Genomic DNA, 16,229 nt, shown 5'->3' on the forward strand with positions numbered 1-16,229 from the left:
TTGTATAGCTCCCAGCAGTGACTATACCTGCTACTAGCCTGTTACTTTCAAAGAAGACCTCCTGTTGATCAACCATGCTGATGACACATTTTAATCAGCATAATGGATTTACATATTCCATGTATTCAATATAAATATCAGTGAACATGCTACAGTGTATCTTAATCATTTCATGATAATATGATGTTTTTGCAATTATAAGTGATATGATTGTTTCTGATACATACAGTACTGTACATGTTTGTTCTTTTAATTTATTTCCAAGGATCCCTGCAGATCTGACACCTGACAAATTCATTCTTCTTGACAGGTTGAATGTGCTGTTTATTGGCCCCATAGTTAAAGGTGAGGAGAAATGTTTTATGTAAGTGTTGCATTCATCTGACAGTGCAATCTTATTAAATTTCTTTCAGCGCTGTTTTAGCTTGAGTAGTAGCGTAACACTCAAAAGTAATGTTATACATATACATAAGTAAATCTTATTATTTTTTTAACATACAATACAGCACGACATTGAGGTTTGATTCACATACTGTATTCCAGAATAGAGGAAGGGAACTCAGGAATTGAACCAATGACTATTTCAGTATCAGCAATAAGGCTGAGCTTTAGACGTGAAAATTGGTCCATAAAAACTCCATAAAGAGTTGTGGAGATCTGGGACAGACCAATTAGCTATGTATTAACTGTACAACTGATGGCCAGCAGTGTTTTTACAAACAGATGGATGAGTTTCTTGGATTGAAAAGCTACTGACAACCAAACACATGATTTTGTGCCAGCTAGTCTGTAACCTTTCTTCTGTCATTGTATGATTTTAATAGGCTTATAGTTCTACCGTAAACGGAGTAATTCAGTACATAAATTCAGTCTATTCTACTAGGTCTACTTTAGGAGTTGTTTTCATGGTTAATTTCAAAGCTGAGGCTTAGTAAGTCACTGTTTTATATCATTTTGGAGAAACCTTTCTTTTTTGTTATTAAATGTATGATTTTCAGAGGCATTTAATAATAATTTGTCAGATGTATTCTTTCCATTATATCATTATTGAAATCCTTAACCTGGGAATGTTTTCCTGGAAGAAATACAGACAATGCAGCAGAAAGTTGTGTCCCTACAGTATTGAGATAATATTTGAATGGTGTTGTCTTTGTGTTGACTTTCTTTCATGGTGTGGTAGATTGTGTTATCATCCGATTACCATATAATGTCTTTTGTACTATATTTTTGGATACAGTCTACTGTTTTGACAAAGCTTCTTCTTCTGAAAGAAGTGAATGAGCCCAAAAAAGCCTTTGAATTTTTCTTGATGCTTTAATGTTAGAAATAAGCAATTTAAATTGAAATTGAATGCTGCTTAGCTAGTGATAGTGATGGTTGCTAGGGATGTTTGAAAAGAGCTTAACTAAAATATTCATGAACAGATAGATATGTTTATCCTTGTTTAAGTAGCTGATTTGCATTTAATTTAATTCTTCAACCCTGTTACAGAATATATTTTAAAACTTTTCAGTTACTGTATGTAAAAAAAAAAGGGTATGGAAACAGACATCATTTAATGAGACTGAAAATTAAAATGTACAAATTAATCTGAAGAAAAATGCAGACATGGGGCAATTATTCCAGTTTATAATGGAGTTGTGCTCCATGGAGAAAGAAAGCTGCTTGTAAAAACTTTTTTACAACTTGACCTTTAATATACTGGATATGGATGCTCACGTATCATCAAATGACACCTGAGACCCTGATAAATGTTGATATACAGTGTACAGGTAAGACCCGATCTTTTATAGTGCAATTTACTAGCCAAGTGTCTTGTGCAGAGGTGGTTTATGATCCAAGAACCAGAACTCCCTCTTTCCTAATAAAGTGAGCTGAGGTTCCTCACAGGCAGTTATATATCTAGTTATCTCTTCCCACTTATTGGTGATTTTTGAAGATAATTCATCCTGACAGTCTACAGATCACCTTGCCATTATGACATTTTTGCAACCCTATAAAGTAGCCACCAGATTTCATATTAGAATCCTCACTGAATTAAATACAGTCCTTGTCTTGTAGAAATCAAGCTTTAGTTTTTACTAGGGTGGAAGTCCTAATGAAGCTCCAACCAACTATCCACTGATAACTGAATAACAGGGGGCATGCTGGCACATACAGTACTGTGTGTTTCTGCATGTTATTCCTATACTGTACTTATGATGCCCACATTAAAAACAATGTTCTCACTAAGATGGTCACTATTTAAGGCCTGAGAAACAGGCACGGTGGTCCTCACAAGGCAATTGTTTTTCAGACAACCGAATTACCGCACATCTTTAAATTAAAAGAATTTTGGTTCTACTATCACCTTGCAAAGTGCTTAATGGTGTTTTTCGGGAGTGGGACAGTGACCCAGTGGTTAACATTGCTGTCTCACAACGCTGGGGCCCTGGGTTCAGTTCCAGAACTGGGGTGCTAGAGTATCTGTGTGGAGTTTGTATGTTCTCTCTGTCTTGTGCATTGCGATGTGAAAGTGTATATTGTGGTTTGAGGCGGTGTTTGTTGGCAACTGTAACTTAGGGTTCCCATGTATAGCCACTTGCTTGAATATAGTATACTGTATAAACTATGTGTGTTCAGTAAACTGTATACTATATATTGCATCAATAGAGAGTGGAAGAAAGTGCAACATGTACATAATTCTGCTTGATATTGAAGTTAAAAAAACACATGGCACAAAATGGAGCACACAGAGAAGCATTAGTTTTGATTAAAGTAACCTTATGCTTGATTTACTTCTATAGGATAATAATTCAGAATGTTGAATGTTTATACCACTGATTTTGAATCACTGTTGTAAATGTGAGCTGTTTTGCTTCTTGGGAGTGGGGAGGGGGATTATTGCTCTGTCAATATCTACATATATACTGTACATCTGAATAAAAACAGTGATTCCTAAACATTTTCTCACTTGTAGTTGTTACATTCAGCCAAATTAATAATAACACCACATATTTGTTTAGTGTAGCGTGTTCCTTTTTGGTCGTGTTCAAGAACTAGAGGAAAACAAAATGGAAGTATAAAAGGGATACAGTGGTGGGATTGAAGGGAGAGTCTGGGTGCTGTGGTATTTTCTTATGATGAATGGATAGACAGGTGGGACATCCATGTACAGTAGCTAGTAACTCTGTATTCCCTCAGTGCTGTTTTAGAAGGGGCCCAGATTTGGGAGCTGAATAAAAGCATCTAACTTTAACGAAAAGGAGCACTTCACAGTTGTGTGTGCTAAAATGGCTAACATTGAAGATTTCTTACAGTAGATTAAGTGAAGCTTGAGGCAATTTCTATGCCATGTTGTATAATCAAGAAGAAATATGCCTTAGTGATAATATGTTTTCTTCTTTATGACTTAAGTTTAGGATAATAAAGCTTTTATCTCTTTTGTTTCAGACTGTTTGGTATTATAAAGAGACTAAATTTGAAAGCATGCTTACAGCATTGCAGTCTAATTTTAGAAAACCTAAAAATAAATAACCAGTATAAATCATGTTTTGGATAATGGCTTGTTGACAGATTTTGTTTTAAACAAAACCAAGGCTAATTGATTTTCCTTTTCAGATAATTTTTTGTACGCTTTAGAAAACCACACAACAGGGTAGTGCAGTTAGCTGGTGAATAACAGCATTTCAGCCCTTGAACTGTTGTATTAACAAGATCTTAAAATTCTGTTAGGCTTTTTGTTTTAAAATAATATCATAGTATAAGACATTTGAAGTTATACAGTATTATGTAGTAACATTATATAAAAATCAAGCACATTTAAGAGCATCACACATAATAAAATTTTAGTATTTGTCCAGGTGGATGCTGCACATTGGTGGTGGTGGAGGGGAGTCCCCATTACCTGTAAAGCGCCTTGAGTGGAGTGTCCAGAAAAGCGCTATATAAGTGTAAGCAATTATTATTATTAATTAAAATGTCGAAATTATGAGTAAGCATTAACGTATTTGTTAACATGGTCTTTATAGTTATATATTAATCAGTATGAAAAACATCAGTGGGAACCAAGTGGTGCTATATAGTGCTACTGTACAGTATATACAGTAGCATTGAGTTTACACACCTGAAGAAGGCTTCACAGCCGAAAATGTTTTCTCTCTTCTGTTTTCAGCATGGATTTAACCTATTTCTTGAGTTAACATAGGTTACTAAACCTTTTAACCAATGCAAAAGCTTCTGTTTATTGCTATGTTTTATGCAGTTGTAGCTCTTGTGAAGTGAAATTATTCCTAAAATAAAAAATGTGTTTACAACTGAATTACTGTTTTGCAGTTTCATAGTGATTTTTATGTTTGTCTTGGCTCGTCTCTTATAATGTTAATTTATAAAAATACCCTTTTTATATTGTTATATACACTGTATTTACTCTGCTGTAAAATGTTAATTTACAAATAGTGTTCTTATATTAATATTAATAGAGTATTCATAGATGTATTATTACAGTACAGTGGTAGTTGAGAGACAAATAGAATCTTTGGTAAAGATTGTTTGAATTAATTCACCTTCCTTTAAAATCCCATGCTTAGACCTTGCTAGTCTTGCCCAAATTTTCTTCAACACTTTTTTTTAATCTGGAAGAGTGGGTCCGAGAAAATATTTGTGTGCCTTTGCAGATTTGCAACCATGCATTTAATTTCTTTTGCTTTAATGTGCATACATGTTTTTGCTAATTTTCTAGCTCTTCAACTGCAAAATGTGAATCATACTGCTACTGTACTGTATATGTCCAGTAATATATAATTTTTTTCATTGCTTGGTAATGGTTACAGTATCTTTTGACAAAGCTTGTGTTCCACCTTAGCTGCAGTTTGTAACCAGTATAACCATTGCACAGTTTTTAAGCTGTCTTTTGCAGGTCTCACAATTTAACTCCACAACTACTCTCTCTAACCTAGCTTTGTTTGTGCTTTGGCTAATAGAAGACTTCGCTTTACAAATGCTCAATGAGCTTTTAGGTGCTTTTAGTCTGTGAAGGGGCGATAGTCCTGCCAGAAAAATAATCCTAAATCTATTTTTTTTTCTTCCAAGGCTTTTTCCTTGTCAATTTATTTATTAATTCGCTTTTAAACATCCACAAATTCTGATACAGCTGAATGCAAAAATAGTCGGTCGAGACAATACATTTACATGCTTCTAGGCTTGTGATGTCTAGTGAGAGATGGGGGCAGTCCTAAGCAGATGTTGTGGGCAGGGCTACTCCGAGTAGTTCTGTGAAAAGATTGAGGGCTGTGGGTTTGCTTCAATAACCTCCCCCTGCAGTGAGTGAATGTGTGTAACTGCATGCGGGGTGATTTAATGCCATGGAATGGAAGGAAGATTGACAATAACTTAAAAGGGGGCCACAGGGAGAAAGAGAGAGACACTTGTGTTTTGCTTTTTATGTGCACCCAAAGAAGTCTGAGCCAAAGGGGGATTCTGCATGTTTTGTATCTTTGTCATTTAAGACGTTTTAATAATGTTGGCTCTGAAAAAGAACTTCAAGGTTTGTACCTAGAAATACCCGTTTTATTGTATGTTTTTGGTCTTCAAAGGCATGTAGAGTCTGCAGTTTTCTCAGAGGCATAAATGAATACAACTTTGTGATATTGAAGAGGACTAGAAGTCTGAACATATAATTATGTGTGATGATAGAGATTTTATCAAATCAGTATAGTTTGCATGATTTAAAACACTCTATAGTACAAGAAGAAAGAGCTTGGAACTGACATGCTGGGGTCTTAGCAGCTTACAAGATGGTACAAACTACAATTTTCTGTGAGAACCTAAAGTATTTAAGTTTTACAAGGTGAATTTCTTTTGTCAAGAGACTCTGTCAGCTCTGTTTGAAGAAGAAAAGACCTTCGCTGCTCTTTGATTCATGAGGAGGGATCAGGAAGAATCTTTGCTCTCTGCTGGTTACGGATTTCCGTATGAAGCATTTGTGAGGAGAGAAAAGTCTGCAGATTCAAGCTGCCTGGCGCTGGGGCATTGCACCAAAGGCCTGCTGTACAAGAGAGGTCTGCTGCTGCAGTTAGCTGAATGATTTGACAGACAATAGCAGTCATGCTGTGTGGACTAAGGAGGGAAGTGAAGTCCGGCTTTGGTAAGTTTGTGTAGTGACTTTGGTAACTGTAATAAAAGAAATGCATGCTCAGTAATCCTTTTCTTAGTTCTATAAATAAAAACAATAGAAACTAAATAAATTTGATAAGATAAAAATAGATTTTCAAGAATATTGAACCTTCCTTTGTTTCAGCAATACTTTGGAGTATTAGAGTACCAAATTTGAAACTCTTTTTCACTTTCATAATGAAATGCATGTTCTATAAAGCAAACGCCAATTAATATTGCATAAAAATGTGATTTTTAGAGTATTGCTGAAAACGAAATAAAGATGAAACAACATTGTAGCCTTCACTCTTGATGCATGCTGTCACAGTTTGCTTTATACTGTACAAGCACTTAGCAATATGAGTTTATTAAATAGCTTCATATAAAATATACTGAATTAGCTCTGAACTCCTTGCCTAGTTGTATCTATAATAATTTCTCTGGATTTTTCAATTGCATACACTAAATAAGCAGCATGGTATCAATTGCTTAGTAGCAAAGCTTAGCAAGTCACGCTACACTACATTTCCTAATGCTCTCCCAGCGGGAATGAACTTGCTATATTGAATAATGACTGTTCCAGAAATTATTGTACCATCAAAATAACAAAAGCCATTAACCAAACCAGCTTCCGTCTTGGAAGGTGGTGATGAAAATATCAGTAGGGCTTTGTTGATTATAGTTTGTTGTCATATCGATAAGGGTGCTTAGAAATTGTGAAAGCACAATAAAATAGTCTATTCTTACTTGGGGGCATTACATTAGAATTAGAAACAAATTTCTGATTTACACTTGTGTGTTTCTCCTGGAGGTTATTAAAAGATCAAATCATAAAGTCCTTTCTTTGGAGTTCAGGTAACGCCCAACATTTTTGGACATCTCCAGTTCGACTGAGCTGTGTCACGAGCTGACTATGACTGCATACTGTAGATCACGTGGCAGAGCTTGATTAAAATAAGATGCGTTGATTGGACTATCTTTGGCATGCTGCATGTCAGTAGTGCCGATAGTTTTGCAGTGGTTTGAGAGACAAAAATCAAAATCAGTACCATCTTGAAGTGAACTGGCACTATGGTAGCTGCTGGATGAGCACTATTTGCTTTAAGGATGCATAATAACTGACATTACACCAGCTAAGGACATTTTTATAGCCACTTTTTCCACATTCCTTGAAAGCTTTGATGGAATCAGTTTGAACAATATGATTTGCGTATCTTGTTCAAGACCCTCAACAGTTTCCTGTTCACATTCTTAAATTAACCACCTACCACCTTGTCGACAGTGCATAGTCCTTATGAATCAATTGCCAGTTTTTTTATCTAAAAAAAGGAACTTGGTCACATACAGGTTTTATGCTACTGTATATTATCAGCTTTGTGGTCAGTTTGTATTTTGTAAATCCAAGTCAAATGCCTATTAATTTAACGTGGAGGTTAATTAATAAACACCACAAGTTGTATTTGGAAACTGATGCACTTTTAAAGAAAACATCTTCTGTTTAAAAAAGATTTTCACATTTGAAGATCTGAGGTCTGGGAATGTATGGACTAGTCCAGTACATTGTTGTATGTTTGCCGAAGAAACTACATTCTTCCTTGCCCCTGTCAATGTAATATTTTTTCTTTTGTATTGGGGTTCTTCTCAGAATTAAAACCAAGATACTTAATAGATTGGAGGGCTTCAATTTTCTTCAATTTTCTAATTTAGTTTATTTCAATGCAGGAGATGAGAGGAGCCGAAGCCTATCTTGGCGAACGATGTGTACAGTATAAGGAAAGGAGGCCAGTCTGTTGCAAGGCAGACACACAGACACACTCAGTACTAGGGCCAATTTTTCCAGAGCTTCCGGTGGAAACCCACAAAAACATGGGAAAGACATACCAACTCCAAACGGATAGCACCCCAAACCCGGAACTGAACCCGGGCCGCAAGGCAGCCATGATAAACACAGCACCACCATGCTGTCCTGGGCCGTTCATGCTTTATAAAATGACAATGAGCTCTCACCCCACCCTCCACTGCACCCGATGAACCCAGGTGCGCTCACTCTTCAGAGTGCTCTTAGGCTGGGGCTGTGATGGTGAAGCTGCACCCTGCCTGAGGTGTTGTGGTTAATTTTAATTTGTCTTCAAAAGCATTCATCAGTCAAATCCTCCACTGTACTGCTTGAAATATGCCAAAAACAATATTGCAGATCCAGTCTAGTCTTTATCATTAGTTTTACCTGTTAGTTTCAGTATATTTGTTATGATCTGTTTTCAGATTCTCCACCCCAATGTTTCTGAGCTTCTTCTTCAAACCAATTTTACAGTAGCATGACAGTTTTCTGTTATAGTAGCTTTAAAAAAAACTCACATACAGCATTTTTTCTTATCAGAAGCTGTCTTATTCTCTCTTTGTGCCATTGGCAATCACAAAACAGATATTGGTTTGTGCAACCAATTATTAAATTCACTGCAAGATATTCATGATGCATTGTCTCATCCTGTCTTATTGCGTTTTAAATGAATTTGCCAAATTATTACAGAATTCACTGGTTAACACTATATTAATGAAGGATTTATTATACATTATATACATTATTACTTTTTTCATACATAATAGCAGATAGCCAGAAATGTTGATGATATCAGAATTGAAGTAGTGGTTCTCAAGCTGGGATCTGGGGCCTCGGAGATATTCTCTGTGGTCTCGGCAGATAACATAAACGTTTTAGCCCAATATTAAGACTTTCATTAATCTTTTATTAATACAAAGTTACATTTATTCTTTTTTATGGAAATTATGTTAATCTATGATCTGTTGTCCTGCAATAGAATTTTGTATATTTAATAATTATAATATACTGTATTACATGCAGTATATTATATAAATAATTATATTTTTATTTTAGATGTGGAAATAAACTGGCAGACGTACCCTGTTGAAAATTTGAATATGAGTTCCTCAGCCTTTGGAGAATGTCATAGATGACCAGTCAGGTCCTTGTCAGGTGATTTGTGGGCCCCCTGTCTTGAAAGGAGTTTTGACACCTTTTAATCAGAAATTCACGCAATTACCACACACATTGTGCAAATCATGTAACTTACATATAGCCAAAATCTGCTTTTCACATTGTGCTAAGCACAACACAGATCTCCACATACAGTAAATATGCTGTGGAAATTCATATATTCACATTATTAATATAATAACTTTAAGTAATTAAATCCCAGGAGAGGATTTGCTACATTAATTTTGAGCTAACAATAAAAGATAGAGGTGGAGTGGAGTATTGGGTGTTGCTACAGATTCAGTGTCAAAGCTTTGCAAGATATATTAGTATTATACAATGAAGCCAACCAGAAGAAAATATGCAGTTTTGTTTTGTTCCTTTGTTTCACATGATACAGAGTTGAATCTGTATATAAGCTGACCATTAATATAGATGTTTAATAGGCTTCTGCATTTCCATCTCTTTCTGTGAGGGTCTTACCTAAATAAAATGTATTTGATGCCTAATTGCTGTGGATTTCTGTAGGAATAATTTTAGAATTTTACAGCACTGACAGTTTCAGCTTTTTCCTTTAGGAGTTATTTTTTTAGAAACCATACTGTAGGAAACTACATTTTTGACACACTTGTAACCTATATAATTGGAAATGTATACTTTTGTAACATTTAGCTTTGCACAGACCTTTCTAAGCCTAGCTGTGTTTTGTGTGTTGGCAGCATTCATATACCAGATGATCTGGTTTACTACTCCTTATGTTCCACAAGCGGTACACTGTAAGTATACAATACAATAGATTTTTGGGAAAGTGAAGTAGTATTAAAACAGTTCATTTAAATTTATTCCAAGCAATAACAATTGACTATTTTCTTATCATTTAGAGACCCTGACAATGACTGTTTTAGGCAGACTGCTCTTGTATGCGTATATAGAAACAAGTCTTTTGGCCATATTAAAATTAAATTGGGGCTATTCAAGAGACAGAAACTTTGACAAGGATAGAAATAATGTGATACCTCTTAAAGCTGGACTGCAGCTCCAACATCGTTCTCAACATTGTTCTAACTCTATGAGTAGGCTTCATTACGCTGCTCTCCTCCCCACTGATAGCTGATGTGTGGTGAGCATTCTGGCGCACTATGGCTGTCGTTGCATCATCCAGGTGGGGCTGCACATTAGTGGTGGTGGAGGGGAGTCAACATTACCTGTAAAGCCCTTTGAGTGGAGTGTCCAGAAAAGCACTATATAAGTGTAAGCAATTATTATTATTATTATTATTATTATTATTATTATTATTATATTCTTCTACGTAACACATATAGCATATATATACACATATACTGTATATGCTTCTCACAAGAGGTTAGTCCAAAACAAAACATTTATACCACAGAAGTCAGACTAACACAAAATATTTCTGGTGCTTTAAATCTTTAGATGTCATGTATTTTTACTCTGTTTTTATTGTATTAGAATGACACCTGTTTGTATTTATGTATTATTCTATAATTTAGAATTATTTTGTGGTGGATAAGGCCATTTGATAAGCAATTAAATACTGTACAAGTATTCTATTTAATGCATAGACAGCAGTGCTGCATTTTTCAAAACCACAGCCTTATTTGTTTCAGCACTTAGTTGCAGAGTTTCAAAATATTGCTTAATAATATAGATATGTTTTTATACTGTAGTGCCTCTCTCTCTAGACTTGTGTTTTTCTTTCCAATATATAGTAAGGTCTCATTACATTTCCTTAAGCTTTGATTAATTAATAGTTTGTTTTAAAAAAATGTTATTTATTTCATAATGCAGAATACTACATGTAAATTGTGTCTGCGGCACTGTGTCATCCAGTAAGTAGGAATCCATCATAGTTGTTTTATCAAAATATATGGAAAATACACTAACAAGCCTCAGTTGTATAACATATTCAGAACATATTTTGGTAAGAGTGATTACAAATGAGAAGAGGCCATTCAGCCCATTTAGCCCTTTAGCAGTTAATAGCTTATTGATCCAAAGTTCTTATACAGGTGTTTCTTGAAGAGAGGCAAGGAATCAGTTTAGCCCACATGGCTGGGTAGCTGAGAAGTCTCCACCAGTAAAAGTTTCTGATTCTCCCAGAAGAGCACTTAATAATGGAATGTTTCTATAGTAGTTTGGGATTTAAATGCTTTTCTAAAAGTGTTTTACATTTCTGGAAAAGCACCTTTAAATGAAATTCTGAAATCTTGCAACAACAAAGAGTGATCACTGCTTTACACTGTTCTAGTCCCACAAAGATAGTGAAGCTTATTATTATTAATACTGTAGATGTCTTATAATATCACTCCTCTGTTCACTAGAATGCACTACCCGTTTTTGCACAACTATTGTGTCAAGGTTCTCTGAAGGAAAATGTAGCCGTCATTGTCTTCCCCCAGCCAAAAAAACTGTCCTAAACTGCAGTCAGGATGGCTTTCAAAAAAGTATGCTAAAATGTAGAATTTTTGTGCTTCTCTAATTTCTCTAACTCCCGTCCCGTCCTTGACTTAATACCTTAAAACAGTTATGTTCTCAAAAACAGGTGGCAGTGTTTCTCTGGGATAGAGAACAGAAAGAGAGTGTATTCCGTACAAATGAAAATGTGTTCAATATGACTTCTCTGGAATTTAAGAAGTACTGTATCACTGAGGACATGGTTTCAACTTTTGTTTCCTTCCTGTTTATTACCATGCTTTTGTTCAGAAAGGAGAAGGAGCCTGGCTGACATTTGCCGATGTTTCACAGTGGTGTTTTTTTGTTCCTGTTACCATTGTTGAGGAGGAATGAAGGTAATGCTTAGCAATTGCAACTTCTCCTTAAGTTCTATCCCTCATTTCTACAGAAATACTCTCTGTTCCATTACCAGTGATAAGTGCCTCTCCCACTCTGACCCCTCCTTCTCGTGTTTATCAGGGAGCAGCTGTAATAATCCAGGCTGCCTCTCAGATATATTGCGGTGGCCCTGATAAGGAACAGCAGGTAATAAATAGCGCCTAGCAGGCTTTTTGTAATGAATATGATTTCCTCTTACTGTGAGGGGTTGATGGAAATGATTAGATTGCTCGATTCAAAACAGTTCTTTTGTTTGGGTTTTCATAATTTGTGCAGTTTTTTTTTAATTTTTTAAATGAGATGTCAGATCACCCATATGTTAATAATTTTGAACTGTGTCGCATGCTGTACATTGTTGTTTAGAATTATTGTGTTCCACTTCTATGTAGTGAATCACCCTGTAGACAAGAGAGCTGAGATTCAGCCTCATTATTATGAAGGGGTTGTTTTGCAATGCAGTTACATTTAGAAAATTCCACATTTGCAAAATCATGAAAAGAAGCACATTCTCTTTGGACTACATCTAACAGATTTTTTGAAACAGCTTCACAGTCTGCCTGGCTGGCTTCTTTTAACTGCCAGATGTGATGCATGCTTCGTTTAATTAAATTTAGTTCCACCTGCCCATAATGAACAACCTGTCTCCAGGTTTAGGTGTCTGCAGCCACCATTGAAAATAGAAAAGTAAAACAAAAACAAGAGCTGAATTTTGAACTCACTCTTTTATTTGGCCGCTTGGATGTCTTTGTAAATAAAAGAGCTTGAAGAATATAAACTGCTAAGCATGTTTAAACTGAAGTGGAATTGATCAAGACTTATTAATTTGTTTTTTTTCACATTGATTAGTAAACTCTGATACTTGCTTATTATACAGTTGAACTGCAAATGCTGGTTTGCAGAATGGAGACCTGTGCTAAGGGATTTCTCGCAGAGCTCTGTAAGTAAAGTACTGTAGAAATGACCTTATATTCATTCTGTTATCACCATAGCAGAATGCTCCATCTGTAGAGGCATCAGAGAGGCAGCTTTGGACAAAGAAAATCAAAGAGACTAGTTTTCAGCATGCAGTAGTCAGTAAAAACAAACTCTACAGTATGAGAATTGATTAAGGACATGGACTGAACTACTGTAGAAGCCATTGCAAAACACATACTTTATTTGTTCCAATGTTAAGAAGAATAAATTGAGCAGCTAATCAAACAGGAGACATTACATAGAGAATTGTAGAACTGCAATCATCTTCCTAGCCATGTGGTTGAAGTTGATTCTCTGTGAACCTTTAAGAAATAGGTGGATGAAGTTCTTGGCCTTCTACTGGGAACCAAATAGACAAGATGAACTGAATAATTTCCTTAGTTTGGAAACTTTCTTTTCTAATGTTGACCTTCTGTCTTCTATAGCCAGAGCATTCTTTATAATTCCCAGGTACTCTATCGTCATTTTGTAGCTGTATTTATTTGTTTTCTTTTCTTCCTTTGTCATGGCAACTTTAATGAAAATATAGATCCAGTGCATATTTCATTAAATGGGTGGGTTAGAGGAAGTAGTGATGCAGACATTGGGGGTGTAGAATGCACTTTCTTATGAAAGGTCAATAACATCAGACTTGTAGGCTCTATCAATACTTGAACCTCTGCCATGAATGATTTTATAGACTCTGGGTACTTACTCAGAGCAGTTAAACATAATTATAAGTTGTGAACTTGCAGTGAAAAAGGTGACAGCTTTGATTATTTTTTAAAGATATTATCAGCAATTCCAGCAGAGCAAGGCACTTGGTAAATTTAATCATAATTACGGTATGCCTTACAAAGCACAGATAGTCTGCTGTTGAAAATCCTTTTTACTCTCTATAATACACATTCACAGTGGTTTTCAAAGTGTGGTGCCTCAGGGCAAAATGTGTTCCTAGTCTGATGAAAGTAAAAATAAATATTTAGAGGTGTAAAGCTAGAAAAAACATTGGCATGGAAAATACACTTGAATGTATGGGGGAATGAAAACATTGACCATGTTTTTCAATGGTGCACTTTCAAAACAGTGGAACTGTGATTTCTTCATATTTTATATCTGCAACTGAATTTTACAGTAAGTATTTTAGCCTTTGGTGCAGTAAACTATTCTTTGACAGTAAGATCCTATACAGATTCCAAAGATATACTGTAACACACTAAATAGCAAAAAGTCTTTTCTTCAAACTGTAGGCTTTGAAAGTAGAAAATCTAATTTAACAGAGTTTCTGCTGTGGCATATCCCTCATCCACAGTGAAAAAGAAAGATCAAGACTTTGATCCTTACAAAAGATATCTTGCATTTTAACTGTGCAGAAGTCCCATTCTGAAATTTCATAAATTGACCTCCATTTCCACCCTTCCCTCTTTACATTTTAAAATGCTCGTCATCTATTTATCCAAAATTGCTTTGCATGCTGTCTTTGAAAAATAGTGTTTGTCTTTCTCTGTAGATCAACCTAAATGCCTGATCATCAGTTGAGGGAAATACATGTATAGGTTACTGCTGTTATTGCTATTAGCCACCAGCAGCACTGAAACTAATGGGAAATCAGAGCCAAGCAACTGTGCGGGTCTGAGAAATGTCTCTCTGATCTTGCCTACCTTCGTTGTGACATGAAATGAAATGTTATCATGCATGACTCAATAAGTAAGCCTTATTAACAGGTTATTAACAGTTATTAACTGTTATTAACATGATTACAATTATTGTAACATTAATGAAAGGAAACAAAGAAAAAAGCTTGCAGAGGTTCTGGGTGGCTCAATCAGTGAAGCCACTCTCATGGTGTGCTAATGGAACTCTATTATCTAGATGTCATAACTCTGAATCCGGATCATATCTGTGGCTTACTGTGACTCCCTAGATGGGTAGGAGTACAATTGAAAGAGCCATTTGAGTTAAGGATGTGATAAGTCTGCCTTCTAGACTTGAGATGAGTCAATTAGTGTGTGCTCTCAGCTTTTCAGCAAATAGTGACTTCTACAATTAGCCAGGTACAGTCAGGTTTGCAGTGAGATTGACCAGAGGTACACATCACCTCCTATCAAAGCTAACTTTCCTGTGCAGTGCAATGGAGTTTGCAGAATTACAAATGCCTGTGCAGGTGTATGATTTGGAGGAGCATGTTCACATTTCATTCTCTCACTAGTTGTCACTCCTGGAGATCTGAACCTTAAAACAATTTGTGTTTCCAAATTAAGTAAATGTAATAATAAATGTATATACAGTATAATTTGGCAATTGCCTGAATAACTATAAAAAATTTAGGTTAGGTGGGAGGGCAGACATAACAAGTGTTCCCAATTGATTAATATGTACATCCTTCTATCGTTAATCATCCTTTACAGTATATCTCAGTTATAGAAAACAGCAATAGTTCACAAAATCGTCTAGGATTCACTGGACAAACGGGTTAATAACGACACAAAAGTGTGTATTTGCTGGTTAAATATTATTTTTGAGGCTATAAGACTGAGATCGTTATTTTTAAAATGTTCATGAAGGATTTATACAGTATGATTGTATTTAAGGAAAAAATGTTTACTATAAAAACAGGACTCCTGAGCAGCTGGTAACATTCCACATAGCCACAGAGAGAACAGGCAAAGAAGACCTTCCAGGACAGAATCTAACCCAGGACCCATACGCTATGAGATAACAGTACTAACCACTGTGTCACCTGCTCATCCTAAACATCTTCCATAAATATTGTACTACACAATTAATAACAAGAACTCATTACTTTCCAAATTAGTTTGAAAAGGTTGAAACATTTATACACTCCTTTACCTGTAAATATTTTACAGAGGCATTTTACATACAGTATAATGAGCATTATTGTTTTAATGGCCATTCAAAGGCAGTCTGGGCATGGGGTAATTTTGTAATTGAATGCCCATATCATATCAATCCACAATCAAATCATATTTGAATTTGAATGTATTTCAGTAGGATTTAAAAAATCTATATTTTATATTAAACTTCATTGTATGATCCATTATTGTTGAATTCATTGGTAACTGACACCATTTGCTGGTTAGTGGGCTCACCATGCCAAAGAGCAGTATTCCACATGCTTGCACAGAAGGGGTACATCCAAAGTACACCTCTTTTGAAATGTCAAGAGTCCCACCTGTGTATGACTGTACTAGACAACAGCTGGTTCATGCTACTGTACATCCAGAGCTTGAACCTATGATTTATGGACATTTGTAGTACACATGGTCACCTTTAA

General features: G+C 35.5%; 1 protein-coding gene across 10 annotated transcripts in view; it reads left to right on the plus strand.

Annotated features, from left to right (window-relative positions):
* grip2b (glutamate receptor interacting protein 2b) overlaps positions 1–16,229 on the plus strand; it is a 290,064-nt gene that overhangs the window by 209,721 nt on the left and 64,114 nt on the right. Inside the window, exons 1-3 of one of the 10 annotated variants that reach the window (XM_069189431.1) lie at positions 5,305–5,524; positions 5,847–6,124; positions 9,844–9,900. The exons of 7 other annotated variants lie outside the window; for them this stretch is intronic. In XM_069189431.1, coding sequence (XP_069045532.1) covers positions 6,085–6,124; positions 9,844–9,900 — 97 coding nt within the window. In that variant the 5' untranslated portion in view covers positions 5,305–5,524; positions 5,847–6,084. Of the gene's footprint in view, positions 1–5,304; positions 6,125–9,843; positions 9,901–16,229 lie in introns of those variants that run through there. 2 more of the 10 variants (XM_069189430.1, XM_015348138.2) reach the window with 2 other exon arrangements.

Source organism: Lepisosteus oculatus, chromosome 4 (genome assembly GCF_040954835.1).
Source record: "Lepisosteus oculatus isolate fLepOcu1 chromosome 4, fLepOcu1.hap2, whole genome shotgun sequence".
Lineage (NCBI taxonomy): Eukaryota > Metazoa > Chordata > Actinopteri > Semionotiformes > Lepisosteidae > Lepisosteus > Lepisosteus oculatus.